Below are 22,775 nucleotides of genomic sequence, written 5' to 3'. Positions count from 1 at the left end.
ACGGCATTGCTCTCGGACAATGCATTTTCCAAATACGTACCACGTGATCACGTTGGCCGAAGCCAGACCCTGCACGCGGCCGAGAAACAATCGGCAAACGTTGCCGGGTTCGACGGACGAAACCTGTCAAATACAAAATCGATTAGCGAGCTAACTCGATGGAAAAAGTGCAAATATAAGTTTCATGAAGAATATTCGAATACCGCCCTGTTTCAATATTTTTCTACCGATCTCTGGATTGATATTTCATCGAATAATATTATCGGACGAAATATAAGTTGCGCAAACACCGATCTCGGGAATACCTGTGTTATTTTTTCGCGAATATAATGTAAATTCTCCTCCTCCTAGCTCTTTCTCGAAAATAATTCATCGATAATTTGAAATTATTTCTTAATCGGTTCTTACATCCTTCTTTACGTAGCGCGATTCGTTGTTGATTCGTTTTAAAATTATTATCTCGTGTAATATTTGTATCAGTTTCAGCCAAGGTATATACGATACGGACCAAGATACACTTGTTTCAATATTGCTCTTTCCGTTGCACAAGTATCGATATAATAGTAACGACCAGAGTTTATGAATGTTTACTTTAACGTGCTTTACAGCTTTAACTTAAACTCGAAGAAATAATGTACGTATTTATCAATATTTATCAAATCGTGCATCGATCGTTACAAGGATGAAAAGTATACACACGGATAAAATAGCGAAATTTTTTTAAAAATTTATATTATTCTGCTGCTCGTAGACAAGTTCAAGTTCTCTCGCTCTAGTTAATTCTAGTTAATTCTCCACTATTTTTAATTGTATTTTTACTTAATTCTCATAAACATACGTATATATATATACAATTTTTAAATAAGTTTTTAAAATGAATTTGCAACTGCACAGAGCAGATATTTCTGCCTTGCTGCATTTCCGTGCTACGTTATAAAGTTGTTTTTCTTCATCTTCATGCTGCTGGTGAAATCGTTTAAATTGCGAGACAAACAATTTGAAAAGTTGAAAGAGGTAAGGAAAAAAAATAAAAGATCGATATCGATCTTAATACGTTGATACAAATATGACGCGAAGGTCGTTGTGGCAAAAACGATTGATTTCTCGCATAGTTGGTCTGTTCCCTAACTACTTAGACACCGTTAAGAGGCGTCCCTTCTACTCAAGGATTAACAACTTGGCGGAAGTTTGCACGAACTCGTAACTATGCGCGGTGTTAAGGAAATTTTAAAGGGAAGTGGCACGTACAACTGCTATTGTCCCTCAAATTTCTCCGACAGGGCCACCCAACTTTTCTTTAAATTAACGCAATTGTGTCGTCCAACACGAAAACAAAAACTTTGACCCTTCTTTAAATCTCGTTTCTTAAAATTCTCGGAGATATTCGTCCGGGCATTTCATCGCCGAGTATTTTTATTTCTTGATTGATATCACAAGATATCAATTCTGGGGGATAATTAATTGAAAAATAACGCGTATGGATTAATTAGTAATTTTCATGATAGACATGTCCCATTTCGAAGCATAAACAATATCAATTGTAGTCAGTCGATATTACGTGCGTGATAATAATCGTAATACGAAGGTTAAACCAATCGATTTTATGGTTTAATTAATACTCAAATCGATTATTGTTCCCGTAATGGCCGTTATAAGGTCCGACCGCCATTCCTCTCGAATTATAACGAATATGTCGATTAATTAACCAACTGAATGAATTATATCCAGTTCTCATAACGAATTTTCCATCAAATGATTTTATTCGTTTCATCTCTAAATATCCTGTTTAACATTTTTTTATCTTTCGAAATATTTTGAGATATCTTAAATTCCGCGTATCCTTCGATTAAACGAACTTTTGAGAAACTATCGCATATATATTTTATTTCTCGAAATCATATTATTAGAAACGCAATATTTTAAAATCCTATCCTTCAACTTTCGATTAAACTTGGTCAATTGGAAATTTTTCGCGAATCTGATTCCTTAAAATTTTCGCGTTTGCGAATAGGAAAATTTGAACAGCAAGAGAAACATTATGTTCGCACGATGGAGACGCAATCGAAAATGCAAGAATGTCGTCTCTCGCGATCAATGTTCGCCCAGGGCCACGTTTATCGATTCTCGCGCAATACACCGTCATATTGCACACACATTATGCAAATATCGGCGTACATAATAATTCACTGTTTATTGAAACACGAGCGGCAGAGGGTAAGGGAGGATTTCCTGATTCCATTCAGAACACTTACGGTTCGTAGCCCACGTAAAATTAGATTCTGCCCAGAAATTGGGCGAGTTATTAACTTGGATTAACGAAATTATGCGCCATCTATTTCTACGTCTTCCGATTAATAACGATAATTGGTGTCGCGTTCCTGACAACGCTCGTCGATCGTTAGGATCAGTAAACAATCGTTGTCGAATTGTTACCTCTGTTATTTATGTAATCGTGAATGCTAATTAGTAGCTTCGCTCGTAATTTCGCGACATTTGAGTTGTTTTAGAATTATCACGATAAAAATATTGTACGCGGATGATCGAAATAAAATAATCGGATTGAAATTAAAATTAATTTTTCTAAAAGATATACGTTATAACGAATCTTCTGTCTTTTACAACAATTAATTTAAGAATTGCGAAAAATCGAGAGTTGGTCGATCGCAAGGGTTGATTGATAATTCGATAATTCTAATTTTAATTTTAATTTCCCATTTATATTGACACACCAATTAAATGGAATAATATATCGTCTAAATATTTTACAATTTCCCCGATTGTCTCATTAAATGGAAACAAATTGGTACAATTTATTCAACTTTCATTCATAATACATAATAGGCGGTAATGAAATTCATTTAATTAATTTAATTTCCGCTCACTCCGTATTATTATTATTATTATTACTTATGAAAACGAAACATAATTATTAAGCGTAATTTTAAAACGAAAAGAAATACATTAAAAATCGGTTAGATAATTAATCATTTCGTTGGAACAAAATTTTAATTACAAGAATTATTTGTCCATGAGAGAGAGAGAGAGAGAGAGAAGATAAATAAAAATATTCTTCGAATTCTTTACAACGGAGAAAACAGAGGAGGAGTAAAACATAATTGAATGCGTATTCCTGGCTAGGCAAGACCGATCAAGGGAAGGACGAGGGATTTTTTTTCTTAGAGCTCGTTAAAAAGTTCCACGGCGGAAATGGACCGCGGCGAGCCACTATGGAATTCCGGGGTATCCAGAAATCCCGAAAGAATCCCATTGCTCCCTTTACGCGAGTTTGCTGCATCGACACCTCTTTTAGAAGATGGTAATGGAAGGCGACCGCCATTTTTTCTCTTTTCCTTCCTTTCTCTCTCTCTCTCTCTCTCTCTTTTCTTTTTTTTCTTCTCACACCACCTTCGACCTCTTTAATAAGAAAATATTCTTATCTCTGCATACATTCGAACTTTTTAGGAACAATTACACGGATCGTTAAGTTCTGACTACCTCCCTCCCCCTTCTTCTTTCCTGTCACTCTTAAATGTAAGAAAGATTTATCACTCGTTGTTGAACGTGAAGGTAGCGAGGAAGTAAGGTAAGGGGGGAAAAAATGGAAGGTTGCAAATTTTTCAGTTATATAATATTCTTAGAATTTAAAATATTGCATTTATTTTTTACCGAAATTTTGTATAATTAATGAATCATTTCTTGAAATCGTATGAGTAATTTATTCGAGTAAAAAAAAAATTAATTATAAGTATCTGCAAGATTGTCAATTACCATAGAATTAAGTGAAAGTGTTTAAAAACAAGAAGGAGAAAAAGAAGAAGAAGAAGAAGAAGAAGGTTGTAAGAATTATTCCGAATAACTAGTTCGATTCGAAATTAGACGAAAAGATGAAAAATACGGAAGGATCAATTTCGTTACCTCCACAAGTGGGCGATTGCCGCGTTGCCGCGTTGAAAATAGGAAAGAAAATAAGGAGGGAAATGATGGATGCGGAGGAACAAATATGGACTCTTACAAGAGGAGAACCACGATCTGTGTATTCACTTGAAGCGGTGACTGTACGTGCGGAAGATATAAACGATGCCACAGAGCAGAGACCATCAATAACTTCTCCTTCATCTGTTCCCAGCCTTTTCCCTTTGTACAGGAAGTACCGTCTCCGCCTAGGTAAACCGTTGTCCTTCGTTCTCGTATTTTACAACGCTCTCGCCACACGGTTTTTGAACCGTGCCTCGTCCTTCTACGCCCTTATCGTCCTCCTGCATTCGAGATCACGCGTGGAATTTTGATGAACCACCGTTGATACTCATTATGCGAAAGTAGTTATCGATAATAAAGAGGAAAAAGAAGTAGAGAAAAAGGAAAAAGGGGGGAGGAAAAAAGAATATTTGTCTGTTGAACAGGGAAATAGACGTTGAAGTTGAGGCGAACGAGTGATTCTCGCGAAATTTAATCGCTCACACTGGGACGAGATAAATTATATTGCGCGATTGTTTCGTCAGAAAAAGAGAAAAGCAATGGTTAATCTTCGTCAAATGTGCTTGATTAAAAATGTATGATCAAATGTTTTCGATATTTTCGTTTTGTTATTTCGTTAAAATTGTTTCGGTTTTGAAAGGTTATGAGCTTTGTATGTAACGTTGCAAAGTTTATACCCAGCGTATTTCACAATACGTGTCCCCTTCCTTTATGGCACTACGTCATTAAATTCCAGGAACTCGTTATATTGTACTTCACAGTTTACAATTTCGCTCAAACGTGTTTCCCTCGAATTAAGAATTCGTGTATCTGCGTGCAAATGTATGCAACTTTTTAAAACGGATATTCGCGCAACGATAAATCAAAAAAAAATTCCTCCTCGTTTCGAAAACTTCAAAATATTTCAATATTTCCGTCCGCTTCTTTACACCTTTCTACCGCTTTCTATAATCCACCATCGACGCACCGTCGATAAAGAACACACAAAAATCGAATAGTGCCCTTATACGCTCGTCTTCTATAAAAATCATTTCTACGTCTCTCACGTAGAGGTTCGCCGCGCCATCGTGAAAACATGAAAAATTCAAGGAGAGAGAGGGAAAAAGAGCGAAAAAGCGTTTGGGTCCCTGAAAATTTGTTCCATCCGCGGCGTTCCTCTCTTCAATTATTTTTTCCTTGGTGGGTCTCTGGTGGACGCGACGCGGCGTGGACGGAAAGAAAGGGAGATCGTTGGAAAATCGATGAAAATGGTGGCCGATCGTCCAATAACGGCGGCTCGAACGAGTTATTTACGGTGCACGGTGCGTGTATAGTCGCACACAAATATTTTCCAGGAGTTTGGGTATCCCTCGATATAAAAATATTTTATGTCGCCGCGCGGATCCATGATGCGGATGCGCCAGCTTATAAACATTATGCATACCGAAGCGCACACGTACACGTAGCATACTGTAGGGGCAGGCTGTATAAAGCATACGTGACCTCACGTCCCTCGTAAGGTTCCAGGTGAGAATACGTCTCGTATGCTGGTGTAATCATAATTTTTCGACGAAAGAATTCGTCGAAATATAACACGCTCTCTTTCACGTTCGTGGAATTATGACATCGGAAAAAGGAATAGTTTATACTCGATTTATCAACGCTGTGATCGAAAAATAAGCTTCCTTTCTTTTTCCGTTATGAATTTAAGATACGTTTATATCTATAGCTCTCGATTTAACGAACGTCTATACGTGGAGGAATAGAAAAGTGGTGATTCGATCGACCGAAGGGAATTTTACGAGAAATTATTGTATTTGAAACGATACTCGATATTTTGTTCGTTTCATATGAGATGTATCGAATAAGAAGATAATTTAATTTTTCTATTTTTCCGAGTGAGAAAAAGTATTGTGGAAATGTATAAATGTTAAGTCATTAAATATAAAGTACAAAGTATACAAAGACAAGGGAGAAGTAATAATAAGAAGGAAGATTGCAAACACAGCCAGTAAACAGGCACAACGGTAAAATATTCCAGACGAAAGAAATGGCGCTTTGAAGATATAAGGTATGCACAGTATAATGAAACCTGACTGATCTCGAGATGTTATCCATGCTTCGAATAATTCCTCGAAAATATACAAATTTATAAATATTGTTCCACAATTATCCACAGTTAAATATATATTTTATAAATAACATATTTGCTGGGGAAAAACTGATATAATTTAAAATTTTTCTTTGTTAAATTACTGGCACAGAAAAAACTATTATTATTAATATTACGTGTAATAATATGAGTTTTAATGATATATACTCGAACCAAGATGGTTTGATAACGATTGTAATTGGAAATCCATGGCTGACTGTCGAATGATTCGCGGTTTAAGTCGAACAATATCTCGAAATCGCTTGAAAGTTCGAAAGCAGACTTCGCGCGGCAGAAACGACCAACTTTCCGGCGGATTTTTCTGCGAACGGGAAGTACGGCTGTGAGCCATTAAAAGTTCCATGTTGCTGAACGAATTCGATGAACGAAACTTCATCTTGGGTTCGAAAAGGACCAAAGTGGCCAATAATTATGATTTATTTCCTTTTAATCGTAACGTGCTACCGTGTTAATCGAGACAACGCTACGATAATGCTTCACTTCCGCGGTTCAATTAATTATCGAACTATTTCTGAGAACAAGAAACGATCAAATCATAAGATTTTTTGATGAATCGCGAGAAAATGTTAACTCTCGATGCTCGAACAATTTGTTTGTACTGATTTCATATTTATTTTGTGTACTATATTCTGTAAAAATATGGTTTAAAATAAAATATAAAAAAGTGTATCAAAGTATCATCAGCATGATGATAAAGGCAATATATAATTACGTAAGACTGATAAAATTAGATAAATTTTGAAAATATTTATTAAATAATTTTTTTTCTAGAAAAAAAACGTGAAAATAATTTTTCTAATAAAAAATTATTGTTTATATTTTGCGTGATGAAATTTAAGGTTATGCGCCAGAAGTGGTTGGTAAGAAATGGCGTACTCTGTCGACAGTTATTGAAACTAAGTGTTATAAGACGTAATGTCTTACGCACGTCGGTACTATAGGCATTTAATTTCTTAAATTAAATTATTTAATCAAATATAAATTTTTCTAATCCGTTTTATCATTATCGAAATAATTAAAATAGTTATAAATTTTTATAATATTATAAACTATAAAATAAAATATAAAAATAATAAAAGAAAATAAGTGATCTTTACAATTTAAAACTTATAATTTTGATATACATTGTAAAAATATCTTATTCTATTTTTTTTAACGAATAACGATATTTTCTATCGCCACTTTGATTCCCCGTATTTTCATCCTACATCCATTAGATCGAAGATTTACCGTTCCTAGCAACGAGCTGCAATATCTCTGACACTCTGATAAATTTAAATGATATTTATGACTTATCCAATTTAATGAGGATGCTATTTCTTTATATATTCGACTCGTATAAATTTCATTGATTTAAGGGATAGATTTAACAAGGAAAACTTAATAAGATTTACATAATTATATTTAGAAAAGAATCTTATAATAAGATAGTCCTTTCTCTATATAATCTACGTATAGAATGTCTAATGCAATTTTGTTCAACCTTACGTGTCATCATTATAAGGAAGAGGGATCAACAGATCTCATATGACTTCCCATATATACTTCACCCTCAACACAAGAGGTGATGCGTGGAGATGGAGGAAGCCCACTTGTAAGGTTTAAACAACTTTGCTTCAAAAATAAGGAAACGCACAAGATGTACAAAATCTTATTCTTCGATCTTCCAGTTATTCTTATAAAAAAAATCGAAAATATTATTACAATTAAAACCATTCCATACGAAAAATCTCTCGATCTTCCACATCTCCAAAAATACTGAATCTATTTTTTAAAAACGATCATTACAATCCTCGATATTATTAATTAATTTCAAGAAATTCTTAATTTTCGAATATAAAGTGAGTGATTTCTCTTGCATCGCGAACGATAAGCGATTTTTCTATTACCACCATGGTCCGTGATCACCACGGATTTGCGGATACGGTTCAAAAAAGAAAAAGGCGTGGAACACTTTCTGAACACGCAGCGAAGAAGCGGGGAAGCAAGCAAACGGTGAAAACTAGTAAGAAGGCATAAAATCGCAAAGAGAAATTCAACGACCCCCGCGGATACGTGTGTAACGCAAGATAACGCGGGGTGTCGCAAGAGACGTCGCTATTTTATGCTTGAGAAATGTTGCTGCAGACTGAAACGTAACAAGCTGCTTTGATCTTTTTGACCTGGCCGTACTTTCCAAGTACCGTATCATTATTCGGTAGACATTTTTATTCAACGTATATATTCAAAGGGGGAGGAGGAGGAGGAGGAGGAAAGTTTGAAATTACCATCCGTTTTGTAAATAACGACGGCCAACGGTGGTAAACGGGGGAGAAAATTGTTGATATTATCGTATTTCCCGATATTAACCGTGTTTGATTATTTTTAAATTTGATGTAAACCCACCCCTATAATTGTTACGCTTGCTATTTATATTTATACTTTAACTTCTCCAAGTGGTGAATCTTTTACGATGCGTAATACGAAGACGGAGTATTCGAGAGGAAAAATATTCGTTTGAAATTTTAAACTGGATCCTCTCGCATACGTTCAAATTTAAATTTGAACGTGTTGAACATTTCATTCGCATTTGCATTCTTTCGAAATATACGAAGTATACGTAAGTTGACGTATAAAACATTTATCGATTTTATCATTAATATTATTTTTTCTTTTCTTTTCAGTGCGTGCAAATGGCGCACGCGTTGAGGCGCATCTCGTACGCAACCTGTGAACCTCAGCACGCGCAATTCAGCTTCCTCGCCCGAGAGCCTAGGGCGCACTTCAGCATACAATATTGTCACTCTTTCATCACCGAATCTGCAGAACAGGTTAGTGGATATTTTTCATTTTTTCAGCCTCGTCTAAACGAATTCAGTTTCTACGAAAATTGCGATTATCATATCGTATAATTTTTATACGAAAATTATCGTCTTTCCCCCGTATCAAATTGGACGCGTTTTGGTTCAAGAAAAAAAAGAAAGAAAGAAAGAAAGAACAAAAAAAGGAAGAACGTTAAAGCGAAATAAAGAGAAATGATGTTTCCACGTCTGCTTCGTCATTATATCTACGATTGACACGAGCTGCAATGACGCACTCCGGATGGGAGGGAGGGGAAAAAAGAGAGAAGAAAAAAAAAGAGTCGCAAGTTGTCCTTGGTGATATTGCAATAGTGCATCGCCATCATCCAGGACAAATTGCACCGGCACACGGAAAGGGTGAAAGAAGCGCGTGTAGGATATTACTCGTCGTAAAAGATCTATGCGAATAAATCGTGCATACGCGTCGTAAGTTCTTCTTCGTCGTAAGTAAATCCGTTTCAAAAATCAAACATCGTTCTTTTAATGAATTTGTTTTTGAAAAAAAAAATTGAATTTCATTTTTCGAATCGCACGCTGTTCGAATGATATTTCTTTTTTTTTTTCTTTCTAGATAAATAATATTAAAAACGTTTTGATGATGTTTGAAGTATTCAATCGCCTTGCACACGATACGTTAAATGCACCGTACGAATATGCAACACTCTTTAATACTATTAATAAATCGTAACGCAATACGAATTAGATTGCGCAGCTTCCAATATTAGTGATCTATTTTCTATTTTTAATAAAGAAGAATCTCGTGTAATATTTTAAAGATAATCTACGTAGTAGAAATTGGATAATGATTCATTATGTAAATAATTATAATGAAATAATGTGTATAAATAATAACAACCTCGTCGATCGATTAGATTTAATCGCAAATAATGCGGGTACGAATGAGTGACTTCTTTGTATGAGTAATTTATAAATGAGTAATTTAATAAAGGAAACGATAAAAAAAAAAGAGAAAGAGAGAAAGAAACGAACCAGTTTGAGATTATTCGTATTGAAAATTGTCGGGAATGAAATTGTGGAGGAATGGAAGACAAGGATCGAGTTTAATTATTATATACTCTATCTCTCGTGTACTTATTATACCGGCACAATCTATCTCTGAAAGAGGATACAGGCCTATTCAAGTTCTACAAAGTGGCGAAGCCCCATCGAAAGGTAAAAGGAGTACTTAGACTTAGAGGATACTCTTTGCACGAACTACTTTAAATCGTTGGTTCAAGTTCCGGTATTGCGATTTTATGTCTATGATCATGCTAATATTTTTATATTACCGATTGCTCCTTTTAATCTCTTTCATCTCCTCGATGTAGAGGAATGTTGCTCCTAAGATCCATTAAATACGAATAAATAATTGATCCAAATTGTATCGAAAATATTATATTTATTATATTTTTCTTTTAATATTCTCTTCTTGTCGCACAAATTACGAAATTTTCTCGTAATAATTTGAATTGATTTTTGTTAAAAAAAAGCGAAAGAAGAAAAGCTACGAGATTTATAATCGTTTCTCGAATATTCGATAATTATGGGATTAAAAATTAATCCCATCGCTTCTTAATTCGATAATAAATATTACTGATATAACAAAACTGATTCAACGATTCAAAATAAATAGAACAATACAAGAATCGTGTGTACCACGCTTGCATGCTACGCGACCAAAGAAACAGAAAGCTAAACACGAACGAATCGAAAAAGGAAAAGAGGGGGAAGGGGGTACGGTTATAGTAAAATATAGCTATAAAGACAATAGTCCTGTTTACAGCTCATTGCATTGTCGTGCCGCCATTAGCGTTGCCATTCTGAGTGGTAACTACTCGACACATCGCAGAAATACACGAAGCAACAATCCTGCAACCATCCTGCAACCCCATCCGGAACTCGAACGTGTCTTCTTCCCTTTCTCTCTCTCTCTCTTTCTCTCTTCCATCGCACCATCGTTGAACGTGCATAAGCGGCAATTATGCAAACCGAGGGTCTTCCATAAATCGTCACTAGCGACGATTAAACAAAAGTGTCGATCGTTGATTGTTGCCCTCGAAATCGTGATTTCGATTGATCTTTCGCATCGATTGAATTCTCCAACGAATTAATCAACGCGGGGTTTAAAATTCCACGACTTAGGCGCGTAATGTACATAAATGCATATAATCGCCCTCTTTTCTACAGGTATATACTTTTACGTAATAGCCGAGGCTCATTTGTATTCAGTCACAATGGGACTATAATGTTTCGTAATTGAAGCAGTTTCCCGAACAAAATTAATTCCATTCGTACGAATTTAATAATTTCGTATGTGTGTTTTCGATCTTATTCTTATTATATTTGTAATTTATGTAAATTTAATTTTCATATCTTTTCCTTTTTTTTCGTGTCCATAAAAATGATTCTTTTGACAATGTGTATTGCATTATTATTCGTGACGTGTATTATTATTCGTCGTCATGATTAAGAAAAAAGTTTGAAATATTTAACTCTTCTTCTTCCTAACAATTAACAACAATAACGATTTTGATTAAGATAAATTTCCAGCAGGATGTACGGGATATATTTTGTGATATAAGTTTATCCAAGAGGTTTATCTAACAATTTAATGTAAAAAAAAAAGAGGAAAAATTATAAAATAGCAATCCCTTAAGGCTTCTTATAAAGATGTGAACAGTTTTCTTAAATTTTTCAAATTTCTCTTCACGAATTATTGAATTACTTGAAATTTCCGTAATTTGTTCTCGAGATATTCAAAATGGCTGGATGTTTTCGAATGTGTGCTCGAGTACAATTTTCTAATCTATTTTTCTGGAAAGCAACGTTCCCAGATACTTCGTGTTGGTAAACACCAACCATAAAAATAAGTTACGAAACCACGTTATACAAGGTACAAGCTGCACGTACACAGCAAATTTCAAATTAGATTCCCCCGTAGATAAGATCTCGCGCAGAGAAAATTTATTCTATGATTTCCATATACATCCATTAGATCTCTTCGTTCATTTCTGCGTTCAAGTTTTAAAAAATATAAATATTTATACATTTTTCTCGTCCAATTTTTATTTTACTCTAATAAAATATTACGAGGGAGTAGATAAAGTAAATCAAAATTCAACTCCAACGTAAGATCCAAAAACTTAACGTTTCCCCAAGGAATGTAATATAAATATTGTACTCATTAAGGATCGATCATCTAAAAAAATCATTGCAACCATAAGTAATTACGAAATTAAAAAAAAAAAAATGAAGAGAGCATAGAGCTTAATATCGAAAATAATTACGAAATCCTATTCACCGAGAAAAGTTTCTTTCAGGCGAAACTTTCCAATTGAAATTATAATAGAAGGAACAATAATACTCTTCCTTTATAAGAATAAAACAAGGAACTATCCTTGTCCTCCATAAGATTCCAAGAATCGCTAATTACAAAATTAATACCGAAGTGTCGATAATTAATTTTTTCCAGATGAAGTAAAGAAAAAAAATATTCAAATTAATATTATTTCACCGTAGACAGTTTCGCTCGAGAAGATGCGGAGACGGTCTTTCGTTGAATTTTAATTGGTTAATTAATTAGTAACGAGAAACTGCTTTCAGCCAGGATAAATAAACGAACGATCCTTCCAGTTGGAAATTGCCTTTTCGTTCACGTTCGATAAACAGATAGATCCTCGCGAGCGAATTAACGCGACGCGAATTTTCCTCCGCGAAAGACGCGTAAAAAATTATCGCGGACCTTTTTTGCTTTTCCTTTTTTCCTTTTTCTTTTTTTTTCGCGAGAGAAGTAATTTGTCTGAGCGAAGAAGGAAGAAGGAGGCCCCCATTAAAACTTCTCGAAAGTGTAACAAACGTTCTTGCTAATTAGATGTCCTCTCGTGTATTTCCTTGTTCGTCAGGGGGCGCCATATTTTCAACGCGATTTGTACGTGGCGGCAATTAGAAGGAACAAGGCGCATAACAGAGGCGGCGTATCCATTTTGCCACCATGTTGTCTCCTCGCGTCTTAGAGAGTGAGAGAGGAGCCATTCTGTTCTTGTAATTTCAGTCGGTTCACGTGCCACGGACAAATTACTTTTCACCGTGATGATGCTTACGGAGTTTAATGAAAACGTGCACGATGCGTGGCAACAAGTATCTTTTACCTTTAATCCCGACTAATTGTTCCACGTTTCGCGTTTCAATTATGGGGGAAAAATTGATCGTTAAAAGATGATTTTAGTCTCTTCTTTTTTTTTTTCTTTCATTTAGAATTTTATTTTTAAATTTCTCGTAAATAAGGGATTGTGATTGGAGAGTGGCGGTGAAAAAAGATGTTATGACGTTGTAATCTCCATTCATGTAAAGATATCATCGAGTCAATGATAATCCGATTAAAAAGATCGTAATTGGAATATTGTAATCGATCTTGATTAGATGAAATTTTTATTCGATTCAGAAATAAGTGCAAATTGGAACGCACTTGTAGCGTTAAAGCGTGTTAAACGATGATTAAAACCGATGATTAAGAGCGTCATACGCGATTCTATCGCAATTAAGGCGCCTCTGAAATCAGATATCGCGGTTAATGAATCCTCCTTCTTAACGAAGGATGATAATTCGTGCAAGAGATCCCACAATGCTTATCTCACGGATAATGATCTTGACATTTTCTTTCGGCTATTACACTCTTGCGCGTAATACCTGTACACGCGGGACGCTCCCATCATTATCCTCTATCGGATCCTCAATCTTCATTACATCCTCCATTATCTGAAACAGCCTTGATTTTCGAAACCAACACCGATCAATTCTCTAGTCCTGTCTTTCGAATACCACGATTAAATCATTCTTACAGTGTACTTGCATTTATTTTTACTAATGTAAAATGTGGAAATGTAACGTTTTAAAAAAAAAGAAAAAAACAATATTATATAATTTACTAAGAACTTGGAAATATTAAAAGGCAATTTCGATTCGTTATTAAAAATCATAGCAAAGAAAAATTCCCTAATAAAATTAAATCATCCTTACAGTGTACTTCACTAAATGTGAAATGTAATGTGGAATATCGAAAGTTTCACGCGATATATTTAAAAGAAGAAAAAAAGAAAAAGACAAAATACTATGTAATTTGAAAAACTTAGATTATTCGAAATATTAGAAGACAATTTCGATTCGTTATTAAAAATCATAGCAAAAAATCCCCTATTAAAAACTACAAATTAAATCATCCTTACAGTGTATCGCTTGCTTCATTAATATAAAATGTGAAAATTTCACGTTTCATGTATTCAAAAAGAAAAAAACAATACTATATAATTTACTAAAGATTCGAATTCTTTGAAACTTCGAAATATTAGAAGGCAATTTCGATTCGTTATTAAAAATCATAGCAAAGAAAAATCCCCTACTAAAAACTACAAATTAAATCATCCTTACAGTATATCACTTGCTTCGTTATAAAATTTGAAATGTAATATAAAGTATCGAAAATTTCACGTTTCGTGTATTCAAAAAGAAAAAAACAATACTATATAATTTATTAAAGATTCGAATTCTTTGAAACTTCGAAATATTAGAAGACAATTATCAAAAATCATAGCAAAGAAAACTTCCTTAATACGTAACTATATGATATTTTCTATCGTGAATATAACTCGCATTGAAAAATAGCAAATATATAACGCTCAATAAAAAGTGACAAGTTTCTTATCGATTCCCAAAATCGCGAGCCTACACGAGAAACCGTAACGGTGGATTACCAATCCAATAACGAATCGGGGGATTCGCTAATTGGACAGCGAAGAAATCAATGTCCCGAGTTATTCGGCCACGCAACGAACGAAGTAAATGGAATAAAGGCAAAGCAAGCAGTTACACCGTTCACGGATCGGATCGTCCGGTCGTTGACACGTCTCTCTCTCTCTCTCTCTTTCCCTGCGCAAAAATCTTCACCAATCGGTGGTGGTACAGCTGTTCATCCAGCAGAGAAGCAGGAACAGCTTTGAGGAAGTCTGATCATCGACGATGACCGACACATCGGACACGATTCCATTCCGCGGAGAGCACAAGCTTTCGCGTGTATTTTTCCCCTTATCCCCTACCGGTTCGAGCTTTATCGGATTATATCAAAGAGCCGATCTCGGTTTCTTGGATCAATTAATCCAATCCACGTCCCGACTAAACGTGAAATCGACGCCATCGATCGCCAATAATTATCCAGCACGCCCGTTTTCAGAATTGTCCGTTAATGCGAAACTTTATTACGCAAATTAATTAATGAATGTTCGCCGTTAAAATTCTCCTTGTACACCGTAATGGCTTTACCGGTTTACTGTTCGAAAAAATTGCGAGTGAACGGATTAATTCGCCATCGATCGAATGATTATCCGATTTAAAACGTGTAATGTATTATTTCGAGCGAGGGTTTCGTGAATATTTATGACGAGGGAAGGAAAGAACGATTGTCGGGGCAATGCGTATTCTTTATCGGATCGGTAACGTTACTTCGTTGATTCTGCGAAAGTTTAATCCAAAGTTTCTTTGAATAAAAAGTGAAAACGTTGTATCTTTTCGAAAATGATATTATTCCTTTTTTTTTTATCTTATCGAAAAAATTAATGTAATAATTCTTGGATAAATATCTGCAGAGAAAAAGAGATAAATTCTGGTAAAATATATTTATAGATAATGAATGAAAAAAAAATTGTAGCAAAAGTCGAAGCGAGAGCGAAACACTGTAAGGATAAAATCCGCGTGTTGAAGCTCGCATCAATAATGAATTCATCACGATGCGATTACAACGGTAGTTTATGCGGTTGGAAACAAAAATTGCTCGGCAGTATTCATCATCCTCATCGTGAAAACCATCGGGATATGCAACGGGGGGACGGTCTGGATGACTTTAAGAAATGGTTGGCGGGCAAGAGATACGAATCAGGAAATGAAGAACGTTTTTTCCTTCTTTCTTTTTCTTCTTTTCTTTTTTCTTTTTTTTTTTAAGAACAAGCGCAAGCGGATTTACATCGATCGAGACTTCATCGTCATGAAGTTTTCGCCAATCAAATTTGCTCGCCATCTCTAAATCTGAAACGTTGGAGTTATTATTAAAGCGATTCTCTCTCTAGCGTTAAATATAGACTGTTGCGATTAAAAGCTTGCGCGAAAATGGTGAAACGATAGGAAAATTGAATTATGAAATGAAATTATTTTTGCGGCAAGAAAATACAATAACGGACGTGATATAAAGGAGTAAGTAACGTGAAAAATTGTTACTCTAATTATTAAGCGTGTTAACGTCTTTCAATTAAAACAATAGCATCCGTTTCGAGGAGGCAAGCATTTTCAGAGAGCGCAGAGTTCAACAGTGGAACAGTTACAATGGAATATTCAATTAGAGAAAAATAGGACAGAGATTCTTTGATCTTTTATCTCTCGCTCTGCTATAAATCTGACAAAATGATTGTTTATCTCTTTCTTTGTTTCCTACGAATTACCCCTTTTAATTATTACACTTATCCAATGTTAACCAATGTCGCGATAAAAGAATATCGAGTAACTCGGAACGTTATTTGACGAATTATTTCGCAGAGAGCAGAGCTATCTCACGAGACGTTCGAATGAAAACGGTACAGATAGAGTTTGCGCGAAGATGGTAGGTTACGGGTAAAACGATAGTAGTACCTCCTTTAATTATTGACTCTGAAGCTGCGGGCATATCGGATGCAGCCCAAAGGATTTCATATATATGTGTATATATATATATATACACGTGTTTCGAGAACGTTTAGGGTAATTGGCTAATACAGTGCTATCCAACCTCTCTACCTCTCGAACTTCCATTAGTCTGCCTTCGAGAAGATATTCAAGAGGAGCGCGAAAATATTCGCGAATTTTTTAAAGTCGTGATTTAATTTTAACATTTCGTAATATAATATTCGATTAAAAAAAAAAAAAGACACCCATCGATCGATTTATTTAAAACTATTCTCGTCGAAACGAATGTGTGTCATTTTAGATTAAAGTCGTTTAAAGTAAATGGAAACAATTGGAAGGGGAGTGAGTATTCGGTGATGTTTCGATTTCGACAAAAAGTGGAGGAACGTTCGAATCTGAACTGTTATCGACTTGGAAGTGTAGCCGAATACCGGCAAAGGATTCTGTATCCGATCCGCGTATCTGGGAGTATTTTGGGTAATTGAGCGACTAATAGATCGACGAAAGTGCCGGCTCACTGGGGATCTGGTCCGAGGTATTGTACGTGACCGATCCTCTGCAGAACAACCGGCACGAGTTTCGGCTTGAAACTAGAGCTGCTATTCTCGTTTAAAGCTGATGAGTCGTTTGTCTCGTCCCTCGCTTATTTCTCCCTTATTCCTCCGAAACGTTGAATCGACTCGGAGAATCTAGAGTTTTAACCTGCTTGATTTTCCGTTTTCTTTTTCTTCTTCTTCCTTTTATATGAATCTATCCGCTTTTATCTTCCGTTTGGAAAAAGTATCGATCGCTGTATTATTTGAAATGATGCGCGAATATCTTTTCTTGGAATATTTAAAACGGGATGAAAAAGGAAAAACGAGGAAAGGAAGTAAACGTTTGATTTTAGTTTACAACTGACCTTTATCTTCCACTCCCAGAGTTACCTTCCTCCACGCCGTTATCTTGCTCGCCTTTTTAAAATTCAAATTAATGCGGCCGCCCGCTTTTTAAAATTCCACGTGACGCGCGTGAAATATTACTGAAAATATATCTCAACGCGCTTCCAGTAGTTTTTAACGCGGTAATAACAAATGATTAATCATAATTTTCAATTATACATGGGAATAAAATTGTTCGAAATATTAGCATTAAATTGCGCTTGTCGAATGCGCAATCTTTTCTCCCCTCCCTTCTTTTTTTCCTTTTTTAAACTCTCGCCCTCCGAGCTACAAATATTCGACATTCTCCAAACGATAATTAATAATTATCCATACCTATGATACGTTGTTTAATTATATGTATCGTATTATACACTCCCTCTTTCTCTCTCGATTCGATCCTTCTATTCTCCGCTAAGAATTTACGCACGCAAGATTTTTAGCCCACGTACGATACGCAATCGGGCGAAATTTGCGCATAATAACGTGCCCCACCTAGCAGCCACGCAGAGCAGTAACACTGGATGAATTATGTATACCGACGTGAATAATATAATTCAAATAACCGGGTATCGATACGTCGAAATTACAAGTTGGGAGGGGGAGGGATCCTTGTATCGGTGTTATCGATCAATCGGTATTATTGACACCGATTAAATTTCCCCTCCGTCTGTGTATTCCCTTTAAATAATTAACCTCTAATGACTCTCCTTCCTGTACATTCAAAAGATATATTTAACCCAGCAGCAATACGGAAACGGGAAAATATCTTCTCTCTTTTCCACTTGCGAGACGCGTATATTTACGAAAGTAAGTCTGCTCTCCGTTGCGCGAATGCAATCTCGGGAAATTAGGCGACGCAATGGAGATCCGTCGTTGCGATGACAGCTCGATATTGAGATTCCTGGAGGCCGCAGAATGCTTATCATCGACGATGCCTCGAACCTCAGGATCGTGTGTCCCTTAATTTCAATTTCGTGGAATTTTGGACGGGAACGAGATCTCTGCGGTGTTTGGGGAATTTGCGAGAAAGAAATTTTTCACCGAGGAGAAGAGAAAAGAAAAGGAAAAAGAAAGGAAAAATTTTGGAAAGATTTGGAGGAAAATCTCTCGAGCAGATCGATTCGAGGGAGGAAAAGAAAGAAAGGGGACAGGAATGCATTCTGGGGTTGGAAATTAGACTGGAGAGAAGGAAGGTGACCGAAAATTACGGCTTGCACGGTAGTTTTCTCCTCATTGCTTCGAGAAACGCGTCAAGCCGTAGAATTAATTGGGGATAAAATTGAGCAATTTACATGTGCAGCTGCTAAACGGCGAGAAAGCGTGCTTTCATTCGATCGGGAAGCGCGCGGTATATTCGTACTACCATACTTACGTATGTAAGTATATGCGCCCCATTGACTTCCCATGTGTATCAATTATTCAGTCGAGTGTCTCCTTGAATAATTCATCGGCGTTTTAGTTATAAGTTCGGCTCAAGTGGCGTTCGCAACCCGTTCACCTTCGTGAGCGCATGTGGCTCCCATTTCCTTGCCCCTCGTTCGTCGGAAAAAGAAACTCTTGTTCACCTGCTCTTTCGTTGTCCCCCCGTATAACTCGCGTATCTACCACTTGTGGATCGATCCACGATAATTCACCACAGATTTACCCTGTTAAAACTTTTAAAAGAAAAATTTAGAAAAATTTCAGTGAATGAAACACCATTACGTAAAATTATCCGAATTTTATTATAAAACGATCTATCGTTCCGTTTTATTCGAAAATATATTCTGTGTAAACAATCATTTTAATCGCAATTAAAGTCTTAACAATTAATTGGAACCTAGGTAATAATCACTATGCTGCAAATGGACGTAATATCAACGTATGAAGCTACGTTTCCCTCGAATCCAAGTAAATCCAAATCGAATCCAAATAACGCAAGACGCGCGTATACGCCTATATATATATACGATCGACGTAATTGACAAATTGACGTAAAATTGGAGGAAAAAGGATTGGAAAGCGTCGATCGTATCTTTCTTTCCCCGTGAATTCATCTTGGAAACGAGGTAAAAGCATCTCGCTGTTATATCCGAAAGATTTCTAGACGTCCGCCTAAGGCCTTGGACGTCTTTCCTTCGCAACAAGGAAGGGGGATACTTCTCTCTCCCTCCTCCCAAGGGTTGGTAAGAATGGCAGCGGCCAACTTGGTTGGGCGCGGAAGAACTCTGAGGGGGGTGGAGAGTAGTATAGTAGACTTTGCACTTGGAACTTTACGGTTGGCCTGCGCCTCGGCGTTTAGTCAATCCTAATGGCACTCCTCGGATTAAAGTTGAAACACCTTCCGGTGAATTAAGAACGCCGTCGTTCGTGAAACTCGCGAGCTGCGTGGAAAGGGGCGAACGTTGGAGGGACGAATTAATCGGAGGATCGAGGGCCGACTCGAGGATCGACAATTTTGGGGGGGTTTTGTCTCGAATAATCGGTGATCGGGCAAAATTTAATGCATTCGAGTTACTTCGATTATTAAAAACGTAATAATAATAATAATAATTGCAAATAATTATATGGTCGAGGTTATATGAGAAGCGGATCGATTGTTTATGCGAATAAACGTTATTCGTAAGTGTGTTATTATTGTTCCACTCGTCGTCGAAATTTATTTATTAACACATCCGCAATCGGTTATTTTAAAATGAGACTTTCAAACGTGTTGAGGATCCTGCTATTTAACGCCCTTTATGATTCTTTGATTCTGACAGAGAATATTTTCTAGGTGGAACGAAATTAGAAATTAAAGGTATTAGGAAAGAAAAATGTGGAAAAATAATGATGAAATTGTGTATACATTTTTGATATAAAAGAAAAAATGCTTCAAAAAATAAAGAAGGGACGAAATTAAAGGGGATATTTGAAATAGACGACACGTATATTATCTAAGACCGAGCAATCAGATTCCATTCGAACAATCGAACCTCCTATCTCCCACGTCGATTTTCTTTCTTCGAACCACGATTCCACACAATGGGATCCTACTCATGGCGCATTCCAATTGCATCGAGAAACGTATTCTAAGAGAATTCTCAATTAACCGGCGATGGAACAGCTAACAGAGGCGAAAATGGTATTGTTAACGATAACAGTGTCTACGACCTTAATCCACGTAACCGAAAACGTTATCATTGCAAGAAAAATCGTACTCGAGCACAAATTGACCCGTTTCCCTTTAAATTAATTTTAGATTCCTTATTTTCAGACTAATTATACAATTTTATCAAATCTTTATGTTAATCGTTCCATAATATACATAATATGATAATGTTATTCACCACACATAAAAGAAACTTTTTTTTAATACTCGTTCTAACACGTAACGTTGCGTGATATTCCGTTATATTTTCATTCTTTGGTAACATGTTTTTAAAATTATAAAATCATCTTTCTCGAGAAATATATAACTCGCCGCCATTTTAAATAAAATTAACTCGATAGTTGCGTGTTCGAGTCCAGGATCGTATCTTTTTTTTTGCGAAAGGAAAATCATTTGATTAACATCGAAGCGCACGAATGAAAACTTCCTTCTTAAGCGTGTTCTTACAGCGTCATTTGCGATGCTGCTGCTGCAAAAAAAAAAGAAGATACAGGTTCTCCTGTCCAAGGTAACTGTACATCGAAAGAAGTATATACGTACGTGTCACGTACAGCCATTTTGCAGTATAATTTTAACACGTTTCCAAACGACGAAACTTTCTTATCAATCATTTCTTATCGATCTTTTCCTTGGCGCAGAATTAAAAAATTATTCGATCGCTCTGCTGCTATCGAATAACTATCGGATGATATTTAAAAAAGTATAGAAAAAAGAAATTTTCCCTCTCATCGTTCAAAAACAAACTTTTCAACGCTTTCTCTTCCCTTCCTTCCTTCTCTCTCTCTCTCTTTTCTCTCCTCGCTCAACTTCAACGATCGATTCTTTCTCTTTCTTCGCGAAATTTTCATCGACAGTTGCAACCTTCGACAAGCAACGGCAAAGCACCGGTGTTCATTCCGAGACGTTGGAATTAAATTTTTCCGCGAACTCGGAAACGAGTTTCGAAGTCTCATTTCCGATTCCACGTTCGACCAGCACACTTGGCTCGTTCGCCTGGTCGGGCACAACGCGATTCTACCCGATCTGGAAGACGTTATTCGACGATCATCGGATACGAACAATCAACACTCTCTTTCTGTCACTCCACTCGAGCCGAGTATGAAGAAAAAGGAAAAGAAGAGGATCGAGATGGGCGGGAAGGAAGAGGGCACTCGGATGGATGGAATTCGAGGTATTTTCTTGTCATCCCGAAACGACCACGCGGCCCATTGAACCCTTTATTTACTCGCCAGCCTTCGAGGAGAGAGGGAAGCCTCTCGAGCGAGACGTGAAGTGGACCATCTTCGGTACCGATCGCTCGCTCTGAACCACCCTGACAACTCTTATCGCGCGACACATTGACAATCACTCCGTCCTCTCCTCCCCCATGGATCGTACGTACAAATTTTTCCTTCCTACTTCTTACTTAATCTTGATTCACCTTTTTCCAAACTGCGCCTGTAAATTTTCGCGCCTAATTCGTGACTCTTGCAGTTTCTCGAAGAGATTCGAGTACGTCGTTGAGTGAGGTTGGAGAGAATTGAAGAATATTTCCGAGGATGAGAGATACATCGCGGTGGACAGTGAATGAGGAAAGTTTAATAGTTGAAGTTGCGAGTGAAAGTTACTTCGACAACTTATGTGATAATAATAATTGCGAGTAATGTCGTTTATTAATGCATTTCAATAAGTAAATGCATACATAAAGTAAACTAATTTATCCGAAATTTTTAAAGCGATTGACCGGTATTTGAAATTATTCGATGTTCAGAGTGAAATAGGAAGTGGTGTCTAGTCGTGATTTATTTTATCTTCTCTCGTTACATGTGTTCGACGATATGCAAGAAGCGAAACGAGCTTTTTTATCGCGAAACGTATCTTTATTCTAAGGCTTATCGAGCAGCGTCGATACACAACGTTTATTTAAAATTGAACGTTTTCTTATAACGATGAAACCGGTGGTTAACCTTCATTAAATGCTGAATCAGTGTCTCCATCTCTTGCTGCTACGCCTTTTATTAATCTTTTACGGGGACTGAAATAGGTTTAGGTTTATTTCTCTTTCTTCGTAGCTG

The 22,775-nt window shown here is 36.3% G+C and overlaps 1 protein-coding gene across 8 annotated transcripts in view; it reads left to right on the top strand.

Moving 5' to 3' along the window:
* The window catches only part of LOC107999044 (EGFR adapter protein), a 232,051-nt gene that overhangs the window by 173,819 nt on the left and 35,457 nt on the right, over positions 1–22,775 (top strand). For all 8 annotated transcript variants that reach the window (XM_062073984.1, XM_017058680.3, XM_028667320.2 and 5 more), the window contains one exon: positions 8,791–8,937. In XM_062073984.1, the coding sequence (XP_061929968.1) occupies positions 8,791–8,937 (147 nt within the window). The remainder of the gene's footprint in view (positions 1–8,790; positions 8,938–22,775) is intronic.

This window comes from Apis cerana, linkage group LG4 (assembly GCF_029169275.1).
Source record: "Apis cerana isolate GH-2021 linkage group LG4, AcerK_1.0, whole genome shotgun sequence".
NCBI classification, from domain to species: Eukaryota; Metazoa; Arthropoda; class Insecta; order Hymenoptera; family Apidae; genus Apis; species Apis cerana.
This window is presented reverse-complemented; position numbering and strand designations above follow the sequence as displayed.